The sequence below is a fragment of the Aulonocara stuartgranti genome, assembly GCF_965226115.1.
Source record: "Aulonocara stuartgranti genome assembly, chromosome: 23".
In the NCBI taxonomy this organism is placed as follows: Eukaryota; Metazoa; Chordata; class Actinopteri; order Cichliformes; family Cichlidae; genus Aulonocara; species Aulonocara stuartgranti.
The window spans coordinates 8034680-8058490 of record NC_138958.1 but is presented as its reverse complement, the minus strand read 5'-3'; the positions used below and the strand labels follow the sequence as shown (position 1 = coordinate 8058490).

The window sequence follows — 23811 nt, the reverse complement described above, 5'->3', positions numbered from 1 at the left end:
TCCAGAACTCCAGAGGTGCGGTGTGTAACTACACCGTCAGCTCGCTGCTTCATCAAATGTCGTGACCGTGAACGCAGACAAAGATCACAGTAGCAGATACAGCAGGCTTTACAGAGATTGCGATTGTCAGCTGACAACTAAAGAATAATCTAAGTGTTAATCATTTTTTAGTTATGTCATAGTGGTAGGGAAGGAAATCAAGAACAGGCTGAATTTTGCAGAATTTTCCTGCATTCTTATCACTCCCTTTTATCATTGCTGGAATGTTTCCTGGCAGTTGTGCATTGTGAAACATTGACGTCAGGCTCATGGCAGTGTAATTTTGTGCACCTGACAATTATGCAAGTCCGGCAGACACAGAGATGATAACACAGAAAATGTGTAGAGCGTTTTCCACACTGAAAAACCGATAAAGAATCAATAAGAGAATTGCTAAAGAGTCTTACGCCTCTGGGGTGGCAGTGATGCCTGCTTTTGAGTTAAGCAAAACAGACACAAGCATCAAATCATCAGTGATCAGTGTGAGCCAAACATTATTGTACTGGAGAAAAACACAGTTTGCATTCCACACCTCTGACTGGCTTCTGTTTCTGAGAAACAAAGTCAAAACATAAATTCTGTGAAACTGAAACTGAAATATTTAAAACTCAACCTTACAGGTTTTTTAAATTATCTGGAAGAATCCTGTGTTTAAGTTTATTAAACTTACATTGAACTTATTTATTGCTCATTTTGCTTTTAAGTTATATTCAATATACAATACCCAGACTAAATAAATAAATAAAAACTGCCTATGCAAACAGCTAAGAAACTTCCACTGCACAATTACTGTTGTGATTAATATGTTTCACCTGGTAAAATGTTATTTAACCCAATCTGATTCAGAGAATAGCATCTCATTTCTTAAACAACCATATCCTGCGTTCATGTGAACAAAGGTTACATTATTGCATCACACAAAGAAAACGTTTTAAAACTACAAAGAACTGCGTATCACATTATTAAAACCCAGAAGAAGAAATGCAGTCAAAACAAAATATTGAATGATCATGATCATGGATTAGTTTGAGTGCCTTACAGTGAAATCAATCATTTTCACGCATCGATTGATCGACACGGAATCCTGAGCTTAATATGGAACCTTTGGGATGTGCTGGTGAAGACATTAGGCACCGGTCCGACACTTCCATCACCAATCCAAGATCCCCAGATTGTTATGTTGCATCGCTGCAACGCTAAAAGAGCTCCAACAAAATGCTGTTTTGTGGCTTTACAGGTGCAAATGTGTGATTGTAGGATGCCCACACACACACTGCTGTTCAGACTTGTTGTTAACATTGGGACGGCAAAGAAATCTGTTTCACTTAGTGGATGAACTGAGGAGCCAAGATAAGATAAATAAGGATGATTTAAATGTGAATCGTGTGATTTAGTGGTTTGCAGCAATGAAAATATCAAGCTGGAGATGAATATAACAGGTCCACTTTGCTGAAATCTATTGTAATAAATAGTCTCTTTCAGCCACTAGTGAAATCAGAAAAGGCTAAAAAATATTTAATTGAAAAATTAGACTGCTGATTCTTCACTTGTGTGGCTTCCTGCAGAGCTCCAGATTTTTTGGATGGCGCTCTTACTGGGTCGTCCTTCAAGATGGTGTTATATCCTGGTACTCAAAACAGTAGGTGCATCCCTCATTTTGTCTGTGCTCCTTGAATCAGACGTGTGAAAAGGTCTTAGCTAGAGATAAATGGAAGTGCTGCACAGTTTTGATTAGAAAGGTGCTATAGATCAGCGGTCCCCAACCCCCGGGCCACGGACCGGCACATGAGTCGTTTGGTACCGGGCTGCGAGAGTTTAGGCTCGGGTGTGAAATTCATCGTTTTTAGGGGTTTTAATGGTTTTTAACATTATTTTTTTTTGTCTGTTTTATCATTAACTCGGTTTCCCTCGGTCTTTTCCCGTGTGTTATGAATAAATCTTCTTTTTTGTTGTATTTATCCGCGACAAGGCCAGTCCGTGAAAATATTGTCAGATCATAAACCGGTTGGTGGTGCAAAAAAGATTGTGGACCGCTGCTATAGATGAGAGACAAATGAGTAAAGAAGAGGAGAATTATTTCCCGTATACCTTTCCTTCTATCATCTATCAACTGTTGAGATTCCAAGTGAAATGGAAAAGGCCTCAATCTGTTTTTCTTTCTTCTATGAAGGTCAGAAGCAGCTGCCGGTGAAAGAAGGCAAGGCTGTAAGTCCCTCACAAACGCTCACTGTTTGGTAAGCCAACATTCAACATTGCGTTCCCTTTTTTTTTGACCCCTGTGCTGAATTTGTCTTCGTGTAGCTTCTGCTTTTCCACAAATGAAAGCTTCTGATGTTTCTCATTTCCAGATAAGAGCCAAAGATAACTGCTTTTTCACTCTCAAGTGCTTTGATGACAGTGTGCACCACTTTAAAGTATCACCTAAAAATGACCCAGAGGGAACAAGAAAAGTAAGTTTGGTTTCTCCTCGGGTTGTCATTTCAAACACTTTTTAAAAATTCCTGTTATCCCCTGACCTTCGTTTTCTGCAAAGTTTTTGCAATAGCTCTGAAATGGGGAAAAAGCTAAGTTGCAATCTTAACTAATAACCTAACTTACTACCTTTCCTTACACTGTAAATGTTCCACATGTGTGGAATCCATTGGTAGATGAATAAAGTTCTTCTCTTTACTGGGTTACCCCAGTGTTCTTTAAGTGCATTTAAACAAACAGAAATTTATTAACAGTTCTCTAATCATATGTTTTGAAATCTTGAAGTAAAATGTAATTTTTAGCTTTTCTCAGGCTTTATGCAAAAGTGTAAAATCTCAAATGCACCCCAAGCTCATTAATTAACTCTTTGTTTGTTTAGTCATTATAACAACCCAGGTGTGAGAATTTGCATCATTACATTGAGTTATTCACAGGATTATTACTTGACTTTTGTAGTTGTTATGCGAGCTGTTCAGATGCTAAGACGTTGTCGCTCTAGATGAGAAATCGTTGTCTACTTTGTCTCTTGCATTGCTATGAATTATGTATCAGCGTAAGTAGCTGATAAAGAATGTAATTAAAAGTCCCGGCCATTATGTAAAATATACTACTAAAATTTGAAATGCAAGCTGTGTTCTAAAAGAAAATTTTGGCAATTTGGGAAAACAGTCGTTAGCTGGAAATAAGTACAAGTTTGTTTGTTTTTAATATATATAACAAATCACAGTAAAATTTGTCAGCTAGTAAATTTTAGAGGCAGATTATATATTTTATGACCTTTACAGAGAGAGCCTGGCTAGCTTATTTTCATCTTCTCTCCTGATGCTCCTCTAAAAAGAAATAATAATAATAATAAACATGTTTCCTATAGTATTTCAAAAACACATAAAGGTCAAGATCAGTCAAATAACTAAGTAAGCTTTTTGGTTTTTCTGTCCTTTGTTTGTCTTTCTTTAAGGCATGGGTTGATACATTGGAGGAGCACGCAGCTTACAGCACATACTACTGCTCCCAAGAGCAAGGGAGCGAAGAGGAGGAATACGAAGAAGTGATGTCACTTGGAGAGCTAACAAGTTCACTACAGGTGGCTGCAAACAGAAAGCGAGCCTAATTAGCATGTTGGCTTAACGACCCATAGTGTTTTCTGTGAACTAGTCCACCCACCCCGTGCTACTTTTTGTTGATCTGCAGTCTTCTCCCATCTCTCTAAATCACCAGGTTGCAGATGTCAGCCAGAAAAATCTGGAGAAGGAGGTCGCAGCGCTCCTGTCCATGCTGAAGAATGAAGAGCTGTCAGAAAGTAAAGCCTTTTATTTCACTTTTCTTTGTTATGTAATATACAGTACGTAGACGAGGAGGAACACACTTACACAGGAGGTGAAATGAAAACCTTTTGATTTAAAATTACAAGAGTCTTCAAACAGATTTAAATGCACAGTAATGTCTGAAAGACTGTTAATTAAGACGCAGCCATCTGGCACTGTCATTAGAGGTTTCTGCAGTGTGCTTGCTCTTTATACATGTTCTAAGAGCGTTTAAAAAAACAAACAAACTGTAATAGCTCAAAGTTGTGACTTTTCCATTGCATTCATTACTTTATGTGTTTTATCCCCTCAGAATTTCCATCAACAATACTGCAAAAGATGCAAGAAATATGTGAATTATCCAGCGAAACCACTTCCAATCTCAACATTTGTCTCAGCCTCTTCTCCAGACAGGAAGGGGTGAGTGTGACCTTCCAAAGACAAATTTAAACTTTTATTTGAGAGCCTAGTGACTGTGACTATGTTTTTCAGCTGATTATCAGCATTTTAGTCACCATTAACTGAAGACGGTTATTATCTAAGTTTACTTGGATCATAGAAAGGAGATAAATGAGATTACAGTGACATTTTAAATAACTTGATATCTGTAAGTGTTATATTGAGACTGTTGGGGCTCAGTAAGATGATGTATATCTTTGGGATGTAAAAAGAAATTATCCTACACAAAAAGATGCTGGAAAAATTCACTCTAACAAAAGCAGCTCAGCGGACTGAGTGGAAGTGATTATATGCTTACACATGGGGTTTTTTTCTTTGTTTTTGATTCAATGGATTTGATTAAAATGGAAGGATTCGGGGGCTAGAATACACCCCCTCATGAAAACAGGTAGATTATACCGCTTATAGCAACCTCAATTTTGCAACAATCTAGAAGAGAATGCAATAATCATTTAAAACCTGCAATTGATTCAAAATACCGTAAAGACAATGAAAGCATAACACATGTTGAATAGGAGAAGGGTTTTTTTTGGTTTTTTTGTTTTTTTTGTTTTGTTTTTATGAAATATGCTAATTTATGAACTTCTAGCAACACATTTCAAAGTGATTTGGGAGGGGCGGCATATGAAACACTGGAAAAGTTGTATTAAAAGCAACGACAACAAAGAAGAAAACACCTGAAAGAACTTCTCACAGCTAATTAGGTTAAATGGCAAAAGGTCAGTGCATGACTGGTATAAAAGAAAAGCTTTACAGCAAGGATGAGTCTTTCAGCAATAAATGTGGGGAGGGATTCGCCATTCTGCAAAAGTCCAAGCAACACGTTGACCTATAAAGCTCATTTATGTATGCATATTTTTTATTACTCTTGAACCACATTAAAGTAGCTTTGCATGACTGACCGTTCAAAAGCTGTTTTAAACAGCGGTTCTATCTTCATAAACACATTTTTGTTATGCCAGCTTTCTTCTCATTAGCTGTTCCTCACAAACAAAAGATTTGAACAGCAGTTGGGTGGATGTCCTCTGCTCCAAATTAGGGGTTATGCTGTTGAATTGGCAATATTGGCGATATACACTTTCTTTAAATTATGTAGAGCAAAGAAAAAAAGGAACAGAGTGTTTGAAACAAATTTTGCCTTCCTGATGATGTAAAACTTGTTTTTTATATTAGTATCGACCCTACAAAGATTGGGGGATTTCAGCCTCTGTGCTTCATAATATTTTTAAAGATTCAGAGAAAAATTTAAAATCTCTGTACGCCGGGGACAAGGCTGAAAGCAGATTCGAAACAGCTGTGATCGTCAGGCTCTCAGGCAGCACATTTGAATTTTGTTGCTGTTGGGCTCAGAACAATTACAAAAACACTGTCAGGTGGGGACGGTTTGTTTACACATCAATAAATTAATGAATATTTGATCCTCTTCGAACGAGATCAGAAAAAAACAACAAGAAAAAAACTTTTTCCATTAAAGCAGTGGTTCCAAACTTTTTTGCTGGGCCCCCCTTTGTTTTACAAGAAAACTGTTACACACCCCCCCCCCCCCCCCCCCCCACACACACACACACACACACACACACACACACACATTTTGTTTTCAAACTCCATTGCAGTTTATTTCAAACCTCAAACATTTAGTAAACAATTAAGCAAATACAAGTAAACTGCAATAAATTACAGGCAGCAATAAAATACACTACTAACTCTTTTACGCTGCGTCCACACCTACACGGGTATTTTTGAAAACGCAGCTGTTTCTATGCGTTTGGACCTTTCGTCCACACGTAAACGGCGTTTCGAATCACCGAAAACGGAGAATGATGCTAGCAGTGTCCAAGGGTTCGTTCTTTGTTTTTGCTTTTTGTTTTGTTTTTCATACCGCGGGCCCCACACTTTGGGAACCTCTGCTTTAGACATTATGGGTGTTTTTTTTTTTTGTGTTTGTTACTTGGTATTTAGATTTTTTTTTTATGAGTTTCTATTTTTGTCTTTCTAGGCACTAACCTTTCAAAGTTATTGCAGAGCCAAAATATATTACTTTAAAATATGTATTATATATGTACGTAAGTAAAATTTTATTTGTATAGCACCTTTCAAGATAAAACATAAAAACAGAAATCAACCAAAAGCAAGTTTTAAAAGATGAGTTTTTAGCTGTTTTTTTTTTTTTTTAAGTGAAACCACTGAGTCCACAGATCTCAGGCTCAAAGGAAGGGAGTTCCAGAGTCTGGGGGCCACAGTTACAAACGCTCTATTGCCTTTTGTTTTCAGTCTCATATGTTGGACGACCAGCAAGCCCTGGTCACATGACCTCAGGGACCTGCTGGGGATGTAAGAATGTAAAATATCTCTGATATAGGTTGGTGCTTGTCCATGCAGAGCCCTGAATGTCAAAGTCAAAATCTTGAAGTGGATTCTGAATTTATTTATAAATTGTTTGACCTAAGTAACATGTGGTTCTGATTGGGTATTATGGGGTGTGGTTATGTCGCCAATCACAGGTGATTTAAGATAGAGACCGCCTTGTGTTTCATTATCTGAAGAGTGAGTGTGCTCGAAATGTCACCCTCTACTAAGATGTAATAAGATAATTTGAAGTACTGAAGCGTGTGAGCTGATGATCACTTTTATTGTGCTCTACCTGAACACAATTACAAGGAAAACCTAGTAGCTTTTTAAGATAATTTATAGAACAAATAAATATATATCCATGTGTAGAGTATATATATAGCACTCTTAGCCTCAGATGCTAGTCTTGCAGATGTGGTGGGGTTTTTGTTTTTTTTTTGCACTATATCCATTTAAATACATTCTTTATATATTTGAAAGTAATTGAATTCCATTTTGTTACATTTATGCAACTTCTCATCTTTCTCAGATTAAAATAAGTTTGTAAAACATGTAACACAATTCATAATCTGCTCTTTAGTGCACGAGGCTTCGCCAGCTGATGTGGATTTTTTTTTTTTTTTTGAGTTGTGAAAAGTTATGAATGAATTGCAGACTTGCATAGAGTAATTCAGTTGAAACTAAACTGAAGGCATCAGGTTGTAAAATTGGATTAGGAGCGCAAAGACGAGCAGGGTGTTCAGCCAAGTTATTACACTGGCGTAAAGCCCGGTTGTATTCAGGGTCAAACATAAGCCAAAGCAGTAGACTGATAATTTCTCAGTAAGGGGATATACTGCCACAGAATATTTTGGTTCAGTGAAACTGATATTGTCAATCAAATGTAAAATTGTGTGTGGTTAAAAAAACAGGACTAGAATGTCTCATTTTCTATGCACGATTAAACTAGAAGAAATGGTTTTAAACATATTTGGTCTTAAACCAAATATTTAAGGGGCTGATAATGGCATTGTGAGAAGGACAAAAGTCAAAGGAGTCACCAAAGTAAGTAGAAGTCATGAATGGATTGCAATGACACTGCTATAATATTCTGGGTAAAAGAAATGGATTGCCAGCCTCATATTGCCATCCCTATATCCATGCTGTGTGCATGGCTCAAACTTTTATTACATAAATCAGCAGCCAGTTAATACAATATAAACAGTGCGGCACAGTCATTTGCAGTACATATCTTTAATGCAAATACTAATAATTCTCAGTGTTTATTTAACAGTCGAACTCTGTAATCTGTGTGGGTATGTGTGCAAGTTCTTCAGTGGAAGCAAGAGGGTTTTGGCTGTGATTTTAGAACTGGCAGCGAAACAATGAATGATGTAAACACAGATATATGTGGATACAGCAGAGACGGGGCCGATGTGTTTATAGATAATTCCGATTTAATCTGGTTTTTGATGCAGAAGAAAAACCACTATTCATTGATGATGCATATAATTTACAACATGTCAACGACTGCATTTCTGATTACTATCGTAATGTGAAAGTGCCATCTTTTTTCTTTTTTTTGTGCAGTAAAACACTGAATCTGTAAAAGTGAGAGTGTTAAGTTGCATCCTGTCACGGTTTTAATTTGCAGCACTTTCTGAATCAGATTTGTGTTTGAATGTTCCACCAGAATAAGAATTTGTCCCTCTTTTGATTGTGAAAAATGATGTCTCGTAGTGCTGCTGCTTTTGATGCACTGCTGTGATAAATGTACACTTGAGATGCTGGCTATGTAAATCAAGGCATGTTTACCTTCACATCAATGCATAGATTCAACCCTTTTATGCATGACATTCCCACTGCTGCTCATTTTCTGCAGCACATGAAAAGACCAGACAAAACCAAACCCTGAATATAATCATTAGATGATGGAGAAAAAAACCCTCTCTTCAGTCACAATGTGTATGTCCTTTTTTTCCCCCTTTTTTATATAGACTCCGTCTCTTCACAAATGCTCAGTAACACAACTTCAATCATTTCTGTGGGGATCTTTAAGAAGAAGACAGCAGCTGATGAAGCTGGGGCTGCCAGGAACAGTTTGAATGTTCTGAGTTTAACAGCCAGTCCAGTGCATTCAGTCTTTACATGTGGGCCGGGCCTCGATCGCTCAGCTGCACAGCCTTTTGAACTGCAATCTGCAGAGGCAGAGCACATGATAAAAGACTCACAGAATCTCAGAACTCACCATGAATAGGCCTAGTCTCAATAGGGATAATTCAAACTATACAGTATAGCTCCGTCTGTAAATGATGGTTCGCCGGCTAAATGAAGAAGTTGGGCCTATGCTTACTCCCCCTGCAAAGGAAATATACTGACTCACTTCCAGGCCCTGCAGCCCTGCTTTGTATTTAAACACCACCTGTGGAGGGGTCAGCAGGAGGAATTTCCTCTCTAAGTTCATAATTGTGCAGAGATGTCAAGTGATCTGCACTCTGTCATCATACAGCACTTCCACCCCACTTCATTTAGCTTTCTCTTCTCTTGTGGATGATCATTTATAATCATTTCTCCCTCTTCTGTTACTTTGACAATCCAAAGTAAACCCCTGCCTCGTCAGTGGACTTTAATTTTGCATTTGCACAATGTCAGCCTTTCCGTGGAAATAGTGAAGTAAAAGTGAGCACACCTTCATATTATCAGCACTAATGTTTTGTGTAAAAGGAAGGTTTAGCTAATGGTTTATATCGGAGTCCATTATCCGTCATTTGATTCCCTCTCTTCTACGGGACTCGTGTTCTCTGGCAGGCTATTTGAGACGGCAGCATCAAGGCTGCTGGCCTCCATTACAGATAAACATGGCTCAACCCTCTCAGCTCCATCTCTGTCTCTCTCGCCATGGGTCTGATAATGAGAGGACAGAACAGAGGGGGGATCAGTCAGTCAACATGGTGTTTACTTGCAGACCTGCTGCCATCAAAGCCTGTCTCATAGTCATGCACATTTGTCCTCTGTTTTTAATGAGACTTTGAATAAAATTTTGGTAGCCTGGAGAACGCTTGGCCATCTTTTGCTCGTGGTTATCGAGTGCAGAGGATAGAATTCATGATGGTTTCTGTTTCTGAGAGTGATTAGCGTGTTTCCTTTTGTCTGTGTGTGTTTGTGTGTGGTGAGCTCAGGTGCGCAGTCTGAAATTGGAGCAGGAGGTGGAGAAGAATAAGATCCTCTCTGAGGCACTGCAGACTCTCGCCACAGAGCACCACGAACTTGAGCAATCCGTCGTCAAGGGATCTTCACCACGGAGTGCCCTCAGCGAGGATGAGTTCCACGACGCCGTTTCTGGTGAGTTGACAGGTTATTAAACACGCAGGAGACTTTGTGGCAAGCTCCTACTCACGCTCAATGCTCTTTCATCCACCTATAGGACACTGGAGTACTTTTTCCTGTCAGTGAATGCTTTCGGTATGTTTGCCGCTCCTCGAGCCCCAAGTGGTTCTGTTGAAAATGAATATGCTGTGAAAAAGTCCTGCATGTTCTACAAACATAAAAAATATATACCAGTAATGCTTGCTAAGATTTAAAAAAAATAAAAAATAAAAATCTACAAAAGAGAAAATTTCGGACTTGGTGGTGTTTTCGCTTGTTTTGAATTTATTCAAACTTTTTTTTAAAATTTCATTTGTTTGATTTTCCTGATGAGTTATCTAACCAGCTTTCATAGATAAAAGGGAGTCATGGCTGAAGAAAATGAAATAATAACAGAGCTGCATGGGACATTTGCACTGATTGTTGTGGAGCATGACTGAATGTTTTTTGTGAATAATGGTTTAGGGTTTTTTTTTTTTGTCTTTTTTTGTAGCACAATCAAAGTGTTAGCATAAAATTAGTTTTAAAAAAAAGAAAGCATCCAAACAAGAAAAAAATGAATAATTGTATGTTTTGTATACTAATAACACAAAAGTGACAGAATTACACTTTGTTTTTTGGTTACTCCCTTAACAGTGGTTGTTGAGTAATCAGTGTATAATTTGTTCTTTTCAACTGAGAATAAAAAATCAGAAAATGATAAATGCGGCACAGAGAAAAATCAAATAATGCAGTGTTTTTCCTTTTCGTCTTTTTATTTTGAATGCAAAACTGGGAAACAAATATCCGAGTCACAGATCTGATTTGATTTTATATACTTCATCAGGAAGTAACTAACTTCTTTGTATCGCACACTTTACCGGGCAGCTACGAGTAAACAAGTCGCTGCCTAAATAAATATCTAATCAGTCAATCACATGGCAGCAATTCAATGCATTTAGGTGTGTAGACATGGTTGAGATGACCTGCTGAAGTTCTAACTGAGCATGAGAACGGGGAAGAAAGATGATTTAAGTGACTTTGAATGTGTTGATCTGAGTATTTCAGAAATGGCTGTTATACTGGGATTTTACTACACAACCATATCTAGGATTTAGAAAGAGTGGTCAGAAAAAGAGAAAATGTGGTAGCGAAAATGCCTTGTTGGTACTAGGGGCGACAGTAACTCAAAGAATGAATTGTTACAACCAAGATACGCAGAAGAATGTCTCTAAATGCAAAATACTGTGAACCTTGTAGAAGATGGGTTATGGCAGTTTGGGCTTGGCACACTTTTGGCTCCTTAGCACCATTTGAACATCGCTTAAATACTATAGCTTATGCCGAGCATTGTTACTGACCATGTCCACCCTTTCTGCTTCTAGCAGGCTGATGCAACATGTCAGAAACCATTCACATGATCTCTTGAACATGACAATGACGTTAATGAGCCCAAATGGCCTTCATAGCCACTAGATCTCAATCCAATAGAGCACTTTTGGGATGTGATGGATAGGGAGATGCATATCATAGATATGCAGCTGACAAATCTGCAGCCCCCATGTGATGAAGTTATGTCAGCTGTCAGTGCTTTAGATCATTCACAGCAAATTTAAGCTGCTAATGATGCGTTTTGCAATTCTAATTTTCCAAACTGCATCTAAATTATAAGATAGAGCGCTTGTTAGACTTTTATTTATCTGTTCTTTCGTAAGTTGATAGCTTTCCTTTTCGTAGGTTGTGAAAGTCACTTTTTTTAGCATTCTTATATATTTCACTTGATGCTCACGTTTTCATTACTTCAATTACTGAGTCAAGTGTAACACAAGGAAGCGAATGACTTCTCAATCACACAAAGCTGTTTTGTGAAATCAGATTTGGTCCTTGATCAGCTTTTTAAATTTCTATTTGATGCATTCAACCAAAAGTCATTCATATTTTTTGTGCTGTGTATCTGTTGCAAAAATGAATACTTCCAACTCGTAGTACATCTTTTTTTTTTTTTCAAAATTTTGGACGCTGAGCTTATAAATTTAGTTTTGGAAAACAATATAAATTTTACAACAATATATCCGTATCAATTAAATTTGTCTTTGGTGTTTTGTAATCAAACTCACGGCAACACTGTTCTCAAATGTACAGGCACATTCATAATGCCCATAAATGGGTTTTTTTTTAATGGTGGGTGTTTTACATCGATCGGTCAGCTTACAGTAATGGGAAGGAAACTATACTGTCCTTTTAACATTTGATAAACAAAAAGTATTTCTTAATTTTGAGATAATACACAATTTTCTGTGCCTTCTAATTGACAAACTATCTAATAGCAATACTTTTTTCTAGATACTCAGAGGATATTCAGTTGAACAGTAATCCTGCAGTGACTCCTCTACATGTGTTTGTCTCCACCAGACTCAGAATCTGAGCTTTCCCTGAGCGGCTTTGAGACGGTAGCCAGCCAATCCTGTGAGGAAGACGACGACGAGGACGAAGGCTCTGTCATGTTAAGCAGCACTTGCAGCAGCCCCGCCAGCACGCTGGAGCAGGATCACCATGGTGACAAGGCTGAGACTCAACCCAATGGGATAACAAAGCATAGGTCAGCTCTGCAATACGCCATCACAGTTTCTTAAATGGACTGTTGACCTCTGGTTCTTTTAATCTCACATCCAAAGATGAACAAGCCCATCAAAGTCACTGCCCTTTCATACAACATAGCAGCCTAATATTGTTGAATTTTTAATTCTTTAATTCAAATTTGTTATTAGTGTCAGATATGTGTAACAGCATATTAGGTTAAAAAAAAAAAAGAAAGAAAAAATTTAGGGTGGCCTAGGCAATGGGTCATATTCTCAGAAAATTGATTCTGAGGTTCTGATTGTACAATAGATTACAAATGCACTTAATGCCTAATTTGACCATTTAGTAGAAGAACTGACTGCAAATTTATAGAGTTATCAGAGACTCCATTAGCTAACACATGAAAGTATTTTATTAAGCTGTCCTTCCACTTTCTTAAACACTTGTCCAGTTCAGGGAATATTTAGTCAACTGTGTAATTTAAAGACTAAAGAGCTGATGCTAATCTAATAAAAACATACCCGAGGGAAACCACTAACATATGTTCAGTCTGTCAGGAATTGGAGAATTTTTTATTTTATTTTAAAGCAACACTTATTTTTAAGTTAAGAGAACCTAATTCTTCTTGAGATTGTGAAGGTTTATGAAAATTGATTTAACAGCTGGTTTAAAAAAATCTGTGTTTTGACCAAGAAATTCAAGTGCCAACCTGTAATTGAACAGAAAGTAAGGATAAAGTAGTAGGACTGGTATTTTTCTTACTTGAAGATCCTCATACTATGAATTCTGAGTCTCTTTAACATAATCTTAAAGAGATTATTTCTTCCCAGTAAGCTTTAAGCTAGTTTTGAGGCATGCTTGAAAAACTTAGAGGAAGTTGAAATTGCACATCATGAGCATTCTGGAATGTCCGCTCTACTGTCAAACGGATGTTCCACTCCAGAATAAAACCTTTTCCAGTGCCCGTTCTTATGAAGTGGAACTTTGTGGAATGCCTGCATGGTTCTGTTCTAAGACCAACAATCTCTTGCAGATATATTATGCATATATTATTATATTATTATTATCAGATGCCTACTGTATAAAGTGTCATTTCTATGCTGATGATGCAAACATTTATGTATCATCACAGAAGGCTGAAGAGTTTTTCAATGATCTGTTTTTAGTTTGCAAAATATTAAATATAATTTAAAGTAAAATATTTACTTGTATCTTATTGAAAATCAGTCAGTACTGATGAGAAGGGACTAAATAAGACAATAGATAAGTGAATACATAAAGTAATTTATGTATGTATAATAATTTTGTATAGCATGGTGTTGTCTAGGATTCCAAATTAGAATCCCAGTCAGACTTTGGGAAATATTTTTCATTTTGTATGTTTGAGTGGAGGTAACCAAAATAAGACTAAATATAACTATTAATAAAAAAAAATAAACCATTATGCATTTCAAAAGATATATAATTTATTCAGCTCTGAGAATTTGATACATTTCTTGTTCATAAAATCTTTTTTTTAAATCTGTGAAGGGCCTTACCCACATAAAATAAAACTTTAAAAATGGGCCACTACAACTAAAATCAGTTTTATTTTATTTACTAGTACCAGTTCAGAACCATGTTCACCTCAAAACAGTTTACATTATAATGTAAAGACCCTCCAATATTAGAAACAAACCCTAACACTCACATGACCCACAATAAGCATGTACTTGGCGAAAGTAGGAAGGAAAATCTCCCTTTAAACAGGAAAAAATCTCCAGCAGAAAGAGGGAGGGGCAGCCACCTGGGACCAGTTAGAGGTAAGGGAAGAGAAACAACACTATGGGAGAGAGGGCCAGAGTTTAATGATTACTAATGATTAAATGGAGTACAGGTGTATAAACACTCACAGAGTGAAAAGAAAGCAGTAAAGAAGAAACAATACATCACATGAAGACTCTGCAGTCTAAGCCTACTGCAGCATAACTAAGAGAGGGTTCAGGGTCATCTGATCCAGCCGTATCTATGTGCTTTATTAACAAAGAAAGCTTTAAGCCTAATCTTTAAACTAGAGAGCGTGTCTGTCTCTCACATGTAGACAAGCTAGTGTAAATAAGCAAAATCTAAACTATTGCTGCCATCACATATAACGACATTCACTGACTTTAAAGTTCTATATTTGTACAACACTATGGTTTAAACTAAAGCAAATATTTCATCACTTAAATCAGTTTTTAATGCATGCAATGTCTTGGGGGGGTTGTTTGTTTGTTTGTTTATTTGTTTTTGTTTTCAGTCTTTATGTCCAGTCTTTATCATTTTTGTTATAATTACTGTTTGCGTGGTTGTTTGTCTGTCTCAGTTTATAGATGGTCTTTATGTTTATATTAGAGTGCTGTATCTTTAAAAGCCTAAGGTATAACAGTCAGTTGCACTTTCATTTAAATGTAACAGTGTTTACATGTATCACTCCTGTCAAATGAATTAAATTTCTTTTATTTAAACATTGTAAATTTATTTTAAAAATTTAAATTCAAATATTTTCAAGAACACGGTGAATGTATTTTAGTCACTGCTTCACATTACGAGGATGGATCAACCTCATCATACCACCGATGTCACCACTTGGTTGGATTAAAAGCTTATTTAGTTGATGTAACTGAAAAGCAACGAAAATTTGGCCGGGATGATATTTTTTGTTCATTAGGAACTACAAAGCAAGTAGTAAAGAAGCAAAGATGTTCTTGGTAACATTATTGATATGGTTGCACTTCCTCCCATTTGAGTTTATGTGACATTGTTAATGGCGTAAGGGGTGTGATCACGTTAATCCAACGTTGCTAAGCAAAACAATGTGGTTTTCTGATAAAAAGCAAAAATAAATCAATTTAAAAAGTGTCTTCACAAAAGTATAAAAGTTTTTCTCTGAGAAATTTGAGGGGATTTTTTTCTTAAATGTATCACTCTCATTTAATCTTTACTACTACCACTATAATCTATAATCTTTCTTCCATAAGCCTATTTTCATCAAATCTATATTGTTGTTAGACCTATGCAGTGTTAGATATTTAATAACCCACTCGAACAGTCCTTTTTTTTTTTTTTTCAGTGATCTTTTTAACTTCTTGAGGTGTTTCCACTTCACCGTGTGAATAATTTAGAGTCATGGGCAGCCTGGTAAAGGCACAAGAAGGAGTTGTAGTATAGAAAGGACTCCGCTCTCTGTTGGAGCCGTTAAATATTGATAAGGTCACAGTGTAATGCAATAATCAGTTTGCAGTATGATCCCTTGTTGGCTGATCCCTCGGGCAGCTGGGGAGTGCGGTTCACATTATTTGGGTGATTTTTTAAATGTCATCATTACGCTAACGCCTCAGTTTTTACATTTTATTTTTGTACTTTAAACGAATCTCCAGCCTGCACACCTTATTAGACAGTTTGAGACAGACAGGACATAAGTGCTGCTGGTGGATGATTCCTGCTAACCACCTTTGCTGCTGGTATTGTCTGTCTGGGCTTTGTTCCAGTGTGTCACATAATACATTAGGCTATTGTTGACTATATTCACTTGATGTGATGCTTGCAGCAGGTATTGTATGTCTGGCACATTTACTCCAGTGGAATATTTTTAGTGCATTAGAACAAAATGAAAGCATCACATACACTTTTTAGAAGTACTGTAATTTTGTCATTTTAGGACAAGCTTACCGGCGCCAATGTTTTCGAGAAATGACTTCAGCATTTGGAGTATTCTGAGGAACTGCATTGGAATGGTGAGAATGGTTTTCTAGAGTTTTTTTTATTGCCCATCCATTATGATGACGAGGATCATTCCACCCACTGCTTTGGTATTTATGGTCTTGTCATGCAAAATAGCCTTGTGCAGGTGCAGACAACACTTAGTTACACTTGTGGTGACTCTTTTTCCGATAGTTTGCCAGTAAGTTGATTTATGTCCTGATACTAGCAAAAACAAATACATTTTTTTAGCCTAAGCTGCATTAGTGCACACTAAACTTAAATTGACTGTATTATAAATCTGCAGCTCTGAACCAACCCTTAGGTTTAGTTTCCAAGCACCGCAGAAAGCAGCTGTGGAAAAAAACACAATGTACACTATTTTCTCAGCACTAAAGAGAAGAGGAAGAAAGCTAGACAACTGGTGGTGACAATAGTTGAGCTTTTAGCTACTTAAATTCCAAATAGAGGCCAGAAGAGCTAATGGAGAATGACTCTATATTTATCAAGTAGCCAAAAACATAATTCCAAACCCTTTTTTATAAAAAAAAATATGACATCTGTGTAACTAACCTACTCCTAGCAGAACTTGGGAGATCAAGCAAAAAAAATCACATATTCTGAAAGTCTCAGGTTAAGTGTCAGGGTATTCATGAATCATGATGACTTTCATCTCACAAGGTCACTCTTCTATTTGAAGAATTTTCTGAAGCTTTTTCTTTTATTACCAGCAAATACAGCAATAAATACTCACCTTAATGCGGTAGATACTTTGGTCCAGAGCAACGTAAATGCTTGTATGTACCAAACGACCAAACACTGATCCTTTTTAACACTCAGCAGCTCGGAGCACTGCCATGTCAAAAGACCTTATTTCCTCTTTGTAATGAAACCTTGTCCTTCAATTCTCCTTGATGTCCCTTTCAGGAGCTCTCCAAGATTACAATGCCAGTGATTTTCAACGAGCCGCTTAGCTTCCTGCAGCGTCTCACAGAGTACATGGAGCACACGTACCTCATTCACCAGGCCAACGCATCTTCAGATTCTATTGAGAGAATGAAGGTAGTTCATAGGTTTTCTACTTAAACTGCCCACAGGCACAGCTTAACAATTTTTTGCTTCTAGTTTAGTTTCTCTGATTTGGTGTGTGTTTTTTATCTACTGTGGCAGTGTGTGGCTGCGTTTGCAGTGTCCGCTGTGGCCTCCCAGTGGGAGCGAACAGGTAAACCATTCAACCCTCTACTGGGAGAAACCTATGAACTAGTCAGGTAAGTGAGCTGGTCCAGATTATGTCCAAACCTGACATGTATCTGAGCAATATCTTTGCAATTAAACATTTTGAAGTACCCAGTCTTTAGTGTAGGATATTAATTATGATGATAATTAACAAAATACACTCACTGGATACTATATTAGGTGCATATTGCGAATAGCAGATCAGATCCCACTTTAACTTCAGATTATTTATGTTCAAAAAGACAGTTTGCGATAATTTGAGCTTTGTGATAGGGCCGTTACTCTCCTGGAAGCAGAAAATGGGTATACTATGGTCATAAAGAGCTAGAATTAGTAAGCAACAATACTCAGGTAGGCTGTGGAGTTTAAACATTGTTCAAAGTGTGCCAAAAAAATATCTGCCACACCATTACACCAGCACTAGCAGCCTGAATTGTTGATACAATGCAGGATGAATCCATTCTTTCGTGTTGTTTACACGAAATTCTGACCCTACTATCCAAATGTCACAGCTGAGATGGAAACTCATCAGACCAAACAATATTTTTCCATTCATGTATTGTCCAATTTTGGCTGTGGGAATTTTAAACTTAGTTGGCAGGAGTGGTACCTGGTGTGGTCTTTTGCTGTTGTAACCCATTTGCTTCAATGTTCGACATGTTGTGCATTCAGAGAGCTAACGCTAACTGGATGTTTTCTCTGTTTTGGGCCAAAAAAATCCCAGTAGATGAGCAGTTTCTGCGACACAGTCAGACAGTCCCATCTGGCACCCACGATCATGCCATGTTGAAGTTCAGCAGGTCACGTGCGCCTAAATGCACACAGTTGCTTCAGTGTGATTGACTGATTACATATTTGTGCTAACAAGTGGTTGAGCAGGTGTGCCTAATAAAGTGGCCACTGAGTGTATTTTATCTAGCAACAAGTTCTTAAATTCTGCTGTGCAGCTTACCAAACATACACAGCTGTCTTCAAATGCCTCCATTCATCATAGCTGTGTCCCTGGTTATTTCAGGGAGGATCTGGGCTTCAGGCTCATCTCAGAGCAGGTGAGCCATCACCCTCCGGTCAGCGCCTTCCATGCTGAGGGCTTGAAGCAGGACTTTGTTTTTCATGGCTCTATTTATCCCAAACTCAAGTTCTGGGGCAAGAGTGTGGAAGCTGAGCCGAAAGGCACAATCACACTGGAGCTGCCCAAGTAAGAGCTGCTAGCTGTTTTTAAAAAGGAAATATTACCTGTATCAATATTTATCCTTTTACCAATTCGCCTATCGCCTTTTCTATTACCATTTTGAAAGTGCACATTGTGCCAAACTGTTTTGGTTTTTTTCCCTCCAGGCACAATGAAGCCTACACATGGACAAATCCCACATGTTGTGTTCACAATATCATTGTTGGTCAGCTGTGGATTGAACAGTATGGAAATGTGGAGGTGGTCAACCACAGGTAAGAGGATCAGCATGTAAAATGCTTGTACATAAAGTACTTGTTGAGAATTATTGAAGCATTAAAATGTCTTAATTAAAATAAGGCAAAGAAATAAAGGGAAATGTGATTCACAGTGTTATACTGTCTGCATTTGCATTTTAAACATGTTTTAATGTGCGATAATCAAATAGGAAGCAGCCTTTGGTCTTTATTACATTATTTCATGAAAAACAAAATGAAACCATCATTATCACTGGCACATGCAGTAAAGTTAAATTGAAACAATGCTTAGCCAACCAAACAAAAGAACTGTGTTTTATGTTGTATTGTTAAGAGCAGTCTGACGTTTGTGTTACAAGATTTAAAATGCTGTCATTAACTTTCATGGGAATTTATAACAGAGGTTTTTCTTTCTTAGATAAAGGCAAGTAAAGAAAATAAAGTGGCCTCAAGCCATGATGTTTCACATCAAACACTTCTTTCATTAGCCAGCTAAGCTACGCTACTTAATAACGTGTTCCTTTTATTCATGCTTCCATTATAACACAATGCATGCAGCCATGAAAAGGAACACGTAGCACTGACCTAATATCTAAGTATCATGTGTTTCAAATTACGGCTAAAGAAAAAGTGTGATACAACTGATAAAATATTTTGGGGAAGCGTTGCTCTTGAAGAAAACAGACAGAGCAAATGAGGAAGTCTTGTGTGACTCATCCTGTTTCTCTTTTCACTTAGAACTGGTGAAAGGTGCTACTTGAACTTCAAACCATGTGGCCTTTTTGGAAAAGAGCTACACAAAGTTGAAGGATATATTCTGGATAAAAGGTAGAGCAAGATGTTCAGAGATGTAAATAATGAGCCGTCTTTGCAGAGAAGACTGATTTCAGTCTTGAATGTTGAATAAAATAGTGATGTGAGAGTGGGAGAAAATGCCTTCTCTTTAACCTTTAAGTCTGAATCTACATCACACATTGAAACATACCATAGGACACTGTGAAACATTAGTTTTCTTCCATATTACATGGAATGACAGTGGGTGTCAGATAGCTTATTTATCTGCCTATACTATCAATTTTTCCCTCATCCACCCCTCCCCATATGTTTGGGTGGATATGTCTGAATAAGCAGCGTTTTTTTAAAGGTGCTTCATTTGTAAATTAGGATCTACAAAATGTAGTATCAACCTATTTTAAAATTGAATCATTGTGCAAATAATCACTTAACAATTCATATGGTTAATAACTCATTGCAGTGTTAATTGCCTTTTTGACAAAATAAAAGTCAAAATACTCGAGTGTGGGAGAGGCGGTTAAAATCAGCAAACGGTAAAAACAAAAACGGGGGCAGTTCGATTAAAGATGGAGGATAAGCAAATCCAGTGAGTCATCGTAAACATAACTAGTGTGCATGATCACAAGAGCCAGACCAGATTTATATGCTGATAAATAATGTGCAGCAATAACAGATGCTAACAAGCAAGAAGATGGGAAGAGCTTGTGTTTTTTCTTGTTGTTTTTTATCTCAACGTGATGTCCAGGCCAAAAACTAGATTTTTGGTTTCATTCAAAACATTACATTTCCAGAAGTCTCCCACTCGCAAAAGTGTTGTGTGGGTTTTTTCTCTCTTTTTTTGAGCTTTTGTTATGTTGACACTAAAAACAGAATGGGGGAAAAAAATCATTACAACTGAAATCATTACTAGTGTTTGTGCCTCGGGACATTCGTGTGTGTTTGTGTGGTTATGGTCAGTGTTGGTCAAGTTACTTGAAAAAAGTAATCAGTAACTAATTACTGATTACTCCCCCAAAAAAGTAATCCCGTTACTTTACTGATTACTTATTTTCAAAAGTAATTAATTACTTAGTTACTTAGTTACTTAGTTACTTTTTAAAAACACGATTTACAACCTGAAGAGGTGATAAAGTGATAGATCTTTCAGCCCAATTCTACTTTTTCTACATAATCCATCATACAAAATGTAATCAAATGGAAAAGTCTCTTTTTTTAACTTGTTTTATCAGTTTTAATCTTTTAACTTTATGCATCAAGCAAAACATTTAATTATATGCAACATTCTCTGACTTGAATAAATTAGTTTAACATTTAAACCTATTTTCTACACATTCCAGCACATAAAATAAAATATTTTTTGTGTTTTCACTCACTCTTTCAAACAGATGCAAGTAAAACACAGCAGAAAATAAATAAAGTCAAAGACTCAGCGGTCCTTTTGCTCTATTTTCACCTGTAAAGCAGGAGCAGGGTAGGCGGAGGGTTACCCTGGTGCAGGTGTGCTGCGGTCAGTTGAAGAATCCGCGCGAGTGTCTCTGTGAGTTTCCCATCACGTCGTAGCTACTCGGTGCTTGCTCGGAAATTTAGGGGTTTTTTTCGCTGTAAAAAGAAGTTTTCTTCCCACGCACGATGGACGCTAATGTTTTTGTCACTTTTTATGGAATCAAACTCAAAGTAAGGTCAGTACTTCCACACTTTAAACGCTGCACGCTCATACTCTCTCCCGCACTCGATATATTATCCATTGTTGATCTGCACACAGCTGCTGTCACCAACGTCGCACTTGCTTACGTCACTGTCATGAGACATTCTCGCAAAAAAATCACGGTTTTAGTAACGCAGTAACGCAGCGTTCCTACGGGAAAGTAACGGTAATCTAATTACCGTTTTTGCAATAGTAATCCCTTACTTTACTCGTTACTTGAAAAAAGTAATCAGATTACAGTAACGCGTTACAAGTAACGCGTTACAAGTAACGCGTTACTGCCCATCTCTGGTTATGGTTAAGGTTAGAGTACGTATTCACGAAATTACAACAACTCCTCTGAAGTCTGTGTGTGTTTGACAGCAAAAAGAAGCTGTGTGCTCTCTATGGGAAGTGGACAGAGTGCCTCTATGTTGTTGACCCATCTGCCTTTGAAGCACACAAGAAAAACAACAAAAAAGGGGCAGAGGACAAGAAGGGCAGCAATGCGGTATGAATTACTGAACACTGTGGAATCCCTTCACTTTACTGTTGTGATGTTTGCATGAGTAATATCATCCAGTGGTAAAAATGGCAAGCGACCGAGATCATTAGTGTTCATATTTAACACGTTCTGTAATGATGCATCTTGGCTGGAGCTCATCTGTCTGTTCAGCATTATTTGTGTTTGTCGTGCTGTTCAGGGTTGCGCTGAGGATCAGGAGGAGGTTCCTTCACCACCTGCAGACACTGTGGAGGTGGTTCCTGGCAGCCAGCTGCTGTGGAAAATAGCACCCAGACCAGCTAACTCTGTCCAGGTCCTGCTGATTAATGCACCATTAGATCTTTATTGGGTACTCTTAGAAGAAATCCAATGTTTTAACGTACAAACGCAATCTTTAATTGCAGATGTACAACTTCACATGCTTTGCGATGCAGCTGAATGAGTTGCATAAGGAGATGGAGGGAGTCATCCCTCAGACTGACTGCAGGCTCAGACCGGACATACGAGCCATGGAGAACGGTGACATCGGTAATGATTGGTGGTACTTAACCTAAACTGAAACTGGGGGTAAATTTTCATTTGCTTCCTCAAAAAATGTCAAATATTTTGATAGATCTCGCCAGCGAGGAGAAGAAGCGACTCGAGGAAAAACAGCGAGCTGCTCGGAAAAACCGCTCCAAAGCGGATGAAGAGTGGAAGGCGAGGTGAGACTGTTCTTCTTTCTTTATACTTTGACGCAGTAAACATGAAACCACGCAGGACTGACTAATTCCAGGCAATATTAAACCATCAGCCTTTGTTAGTGCAGATAAAATACCATTGCCTTTCTATTACCTCATATGAAGTTTTCATGGCGTATGAATGAATTAACAGTTCTTATCTATATGGTGTCATACTTTGTGTGCTGAAAAAGCTCAAGTTGTATCTCCATTTTATCTTCACTTGTCTTTTTTTTCTGCTGCATCCTCGCTTTGACGTTAAGAAGCCCTGCCCTTGGCCCGAGGTTAGAGCTGTTCGCTGTTCGCATCCGAAATGTTTGATGTGATCACGTGACCTTAACACATCTGAGTCTCTAAATTATCTACCACTGTGTGTATTTTCTATCCAGATATGATAGAGACAAATTTAATAAATCCGCTTTTCCTTCCACCAGCATGGCAGCTCCTCTTAATGGCACCAAATGCAATTACTCAATCACCCCATCTTCCCTCCGAATCATACATTTCTTTCTCACTTTCTCTTGTTTGTATTCAGTTTTGGCTCGCCCTGCTGGGATCTATGAATGCTGATATTTCTGTGATGTGTTTTTTAGGTGGTTTCAACAGGGGCAAAATCCCCACACCAGTTCCCAGGACTGGCTCTTCTGTGGTGGATACTGGAACAGGGCCTACAGCCAGATGCCGGACATTTATTAAAGGACTTTCTCTGCACAAAGCATGAACTGTTTTTATTGGAAAATTACAAGACCAAGCAATATGAAAAAAGTGTACTTAAACAGTGTGGCCTTAATCTACTTTATGGAGGTGAAGCTGTGCAGGAAATGTTTGACAGTATAGCATTTGCATTGACTTAAAGAGGTTTTTCTTTAAAATGGACTTTTAGCACAGTGGATAGGGTTTGTGATTTTTACTGTCCACCTGTCTTCTTTTAAATATTCATAATAGTGTTTTGTCTCCAGTTGTATATCTGTATATACTTTCCATAAATCCAGCCGTCAGTGACCTCATGTTATTTACATTCGCTCTGGACTCGCATTGCACTCGAAAACCCACTACTCGTCTAATGTGGATTGTGATTATTTTCTCCTGTATTTTGCTTTGTGAAGGAAAAAAGATTACAGAACAAAACCCACTGTAAATTTTCTGTATTAGTCTCAACCTTATAAAGATACATTAAGAACTGACTAATATGATTTT

General features: G+C 37.6%; 1 protein-coding gene across 1 annotated transcript in view; it reads left to right on the top strand.

Annotated features, from left to right (window-relative positions):
- The window catches only part of osbpl1a (oxysterol binding protein-like 1A), a gene marked incomplete at its 5' end in the record, with an annotated part of 31010 nt that extends 7212 nt beyond the window's left edge, over positions 1-23798 (top strand). Inside the window, 20 exons of the mRNA XM_082523177.1 lie at positions 1605-1678; positions 2210-2273; positions 2388-2489; positions 3470-3595; positions 3730-3811; positions 4129-4235; positions 9782-9944; positions 12360-12546; positions 16207-16282; positions 17175-17309; positions 17418-17515; positions 18499-18681; positions 18822-18929; positions 19650-19739; positions 21775-21901; positions 22095-22208; positions 22300-22423; positions 22509-22599; positions 22878-22898; positions 23208-23798. Coding sequence (XP_082379303.1) covers positions 1605-1678; positions 2210-2273; positions 2388-2489; positions 3470-3595; positions 3730-3811; positions 4129-4235; positions 9782-9944; positions 12360-12546; positions 16207-16282; positions 17175-17309; positions 17418-17515; positions 18499-18681; positions 18822-18929; positions 19650-19739; positions 21775-21901; positions 22095-22208; positions 22300-22423; positions 22509-22599; positions 22878-22898; positions 23208-23310 — 2175 coding nt within the window. The 3' untranslated portion in view covers positions 23311-23798. The remainder of the gene's footprint in view (positions 1-1604; positions 1679-2209; positions 2274-2387; positions 2490-3469; positions 3596-3729; positions 3812-4128; positions 4236-9781; positions 9945-12359; positions 12547-16206; positions 16283-17174; positions 17310-17417; positions 17516-18498; positions 18682-18821; positions 18930-19649; positions 19740-21774; positions 21902-22094; positions 22209-22299; positions 22424-22508; positions 22600-22877; positions 22899-23207) is intronic.
- Between the last annotated feature and the right edge of the window lie 13 nt (positions 23799-23811).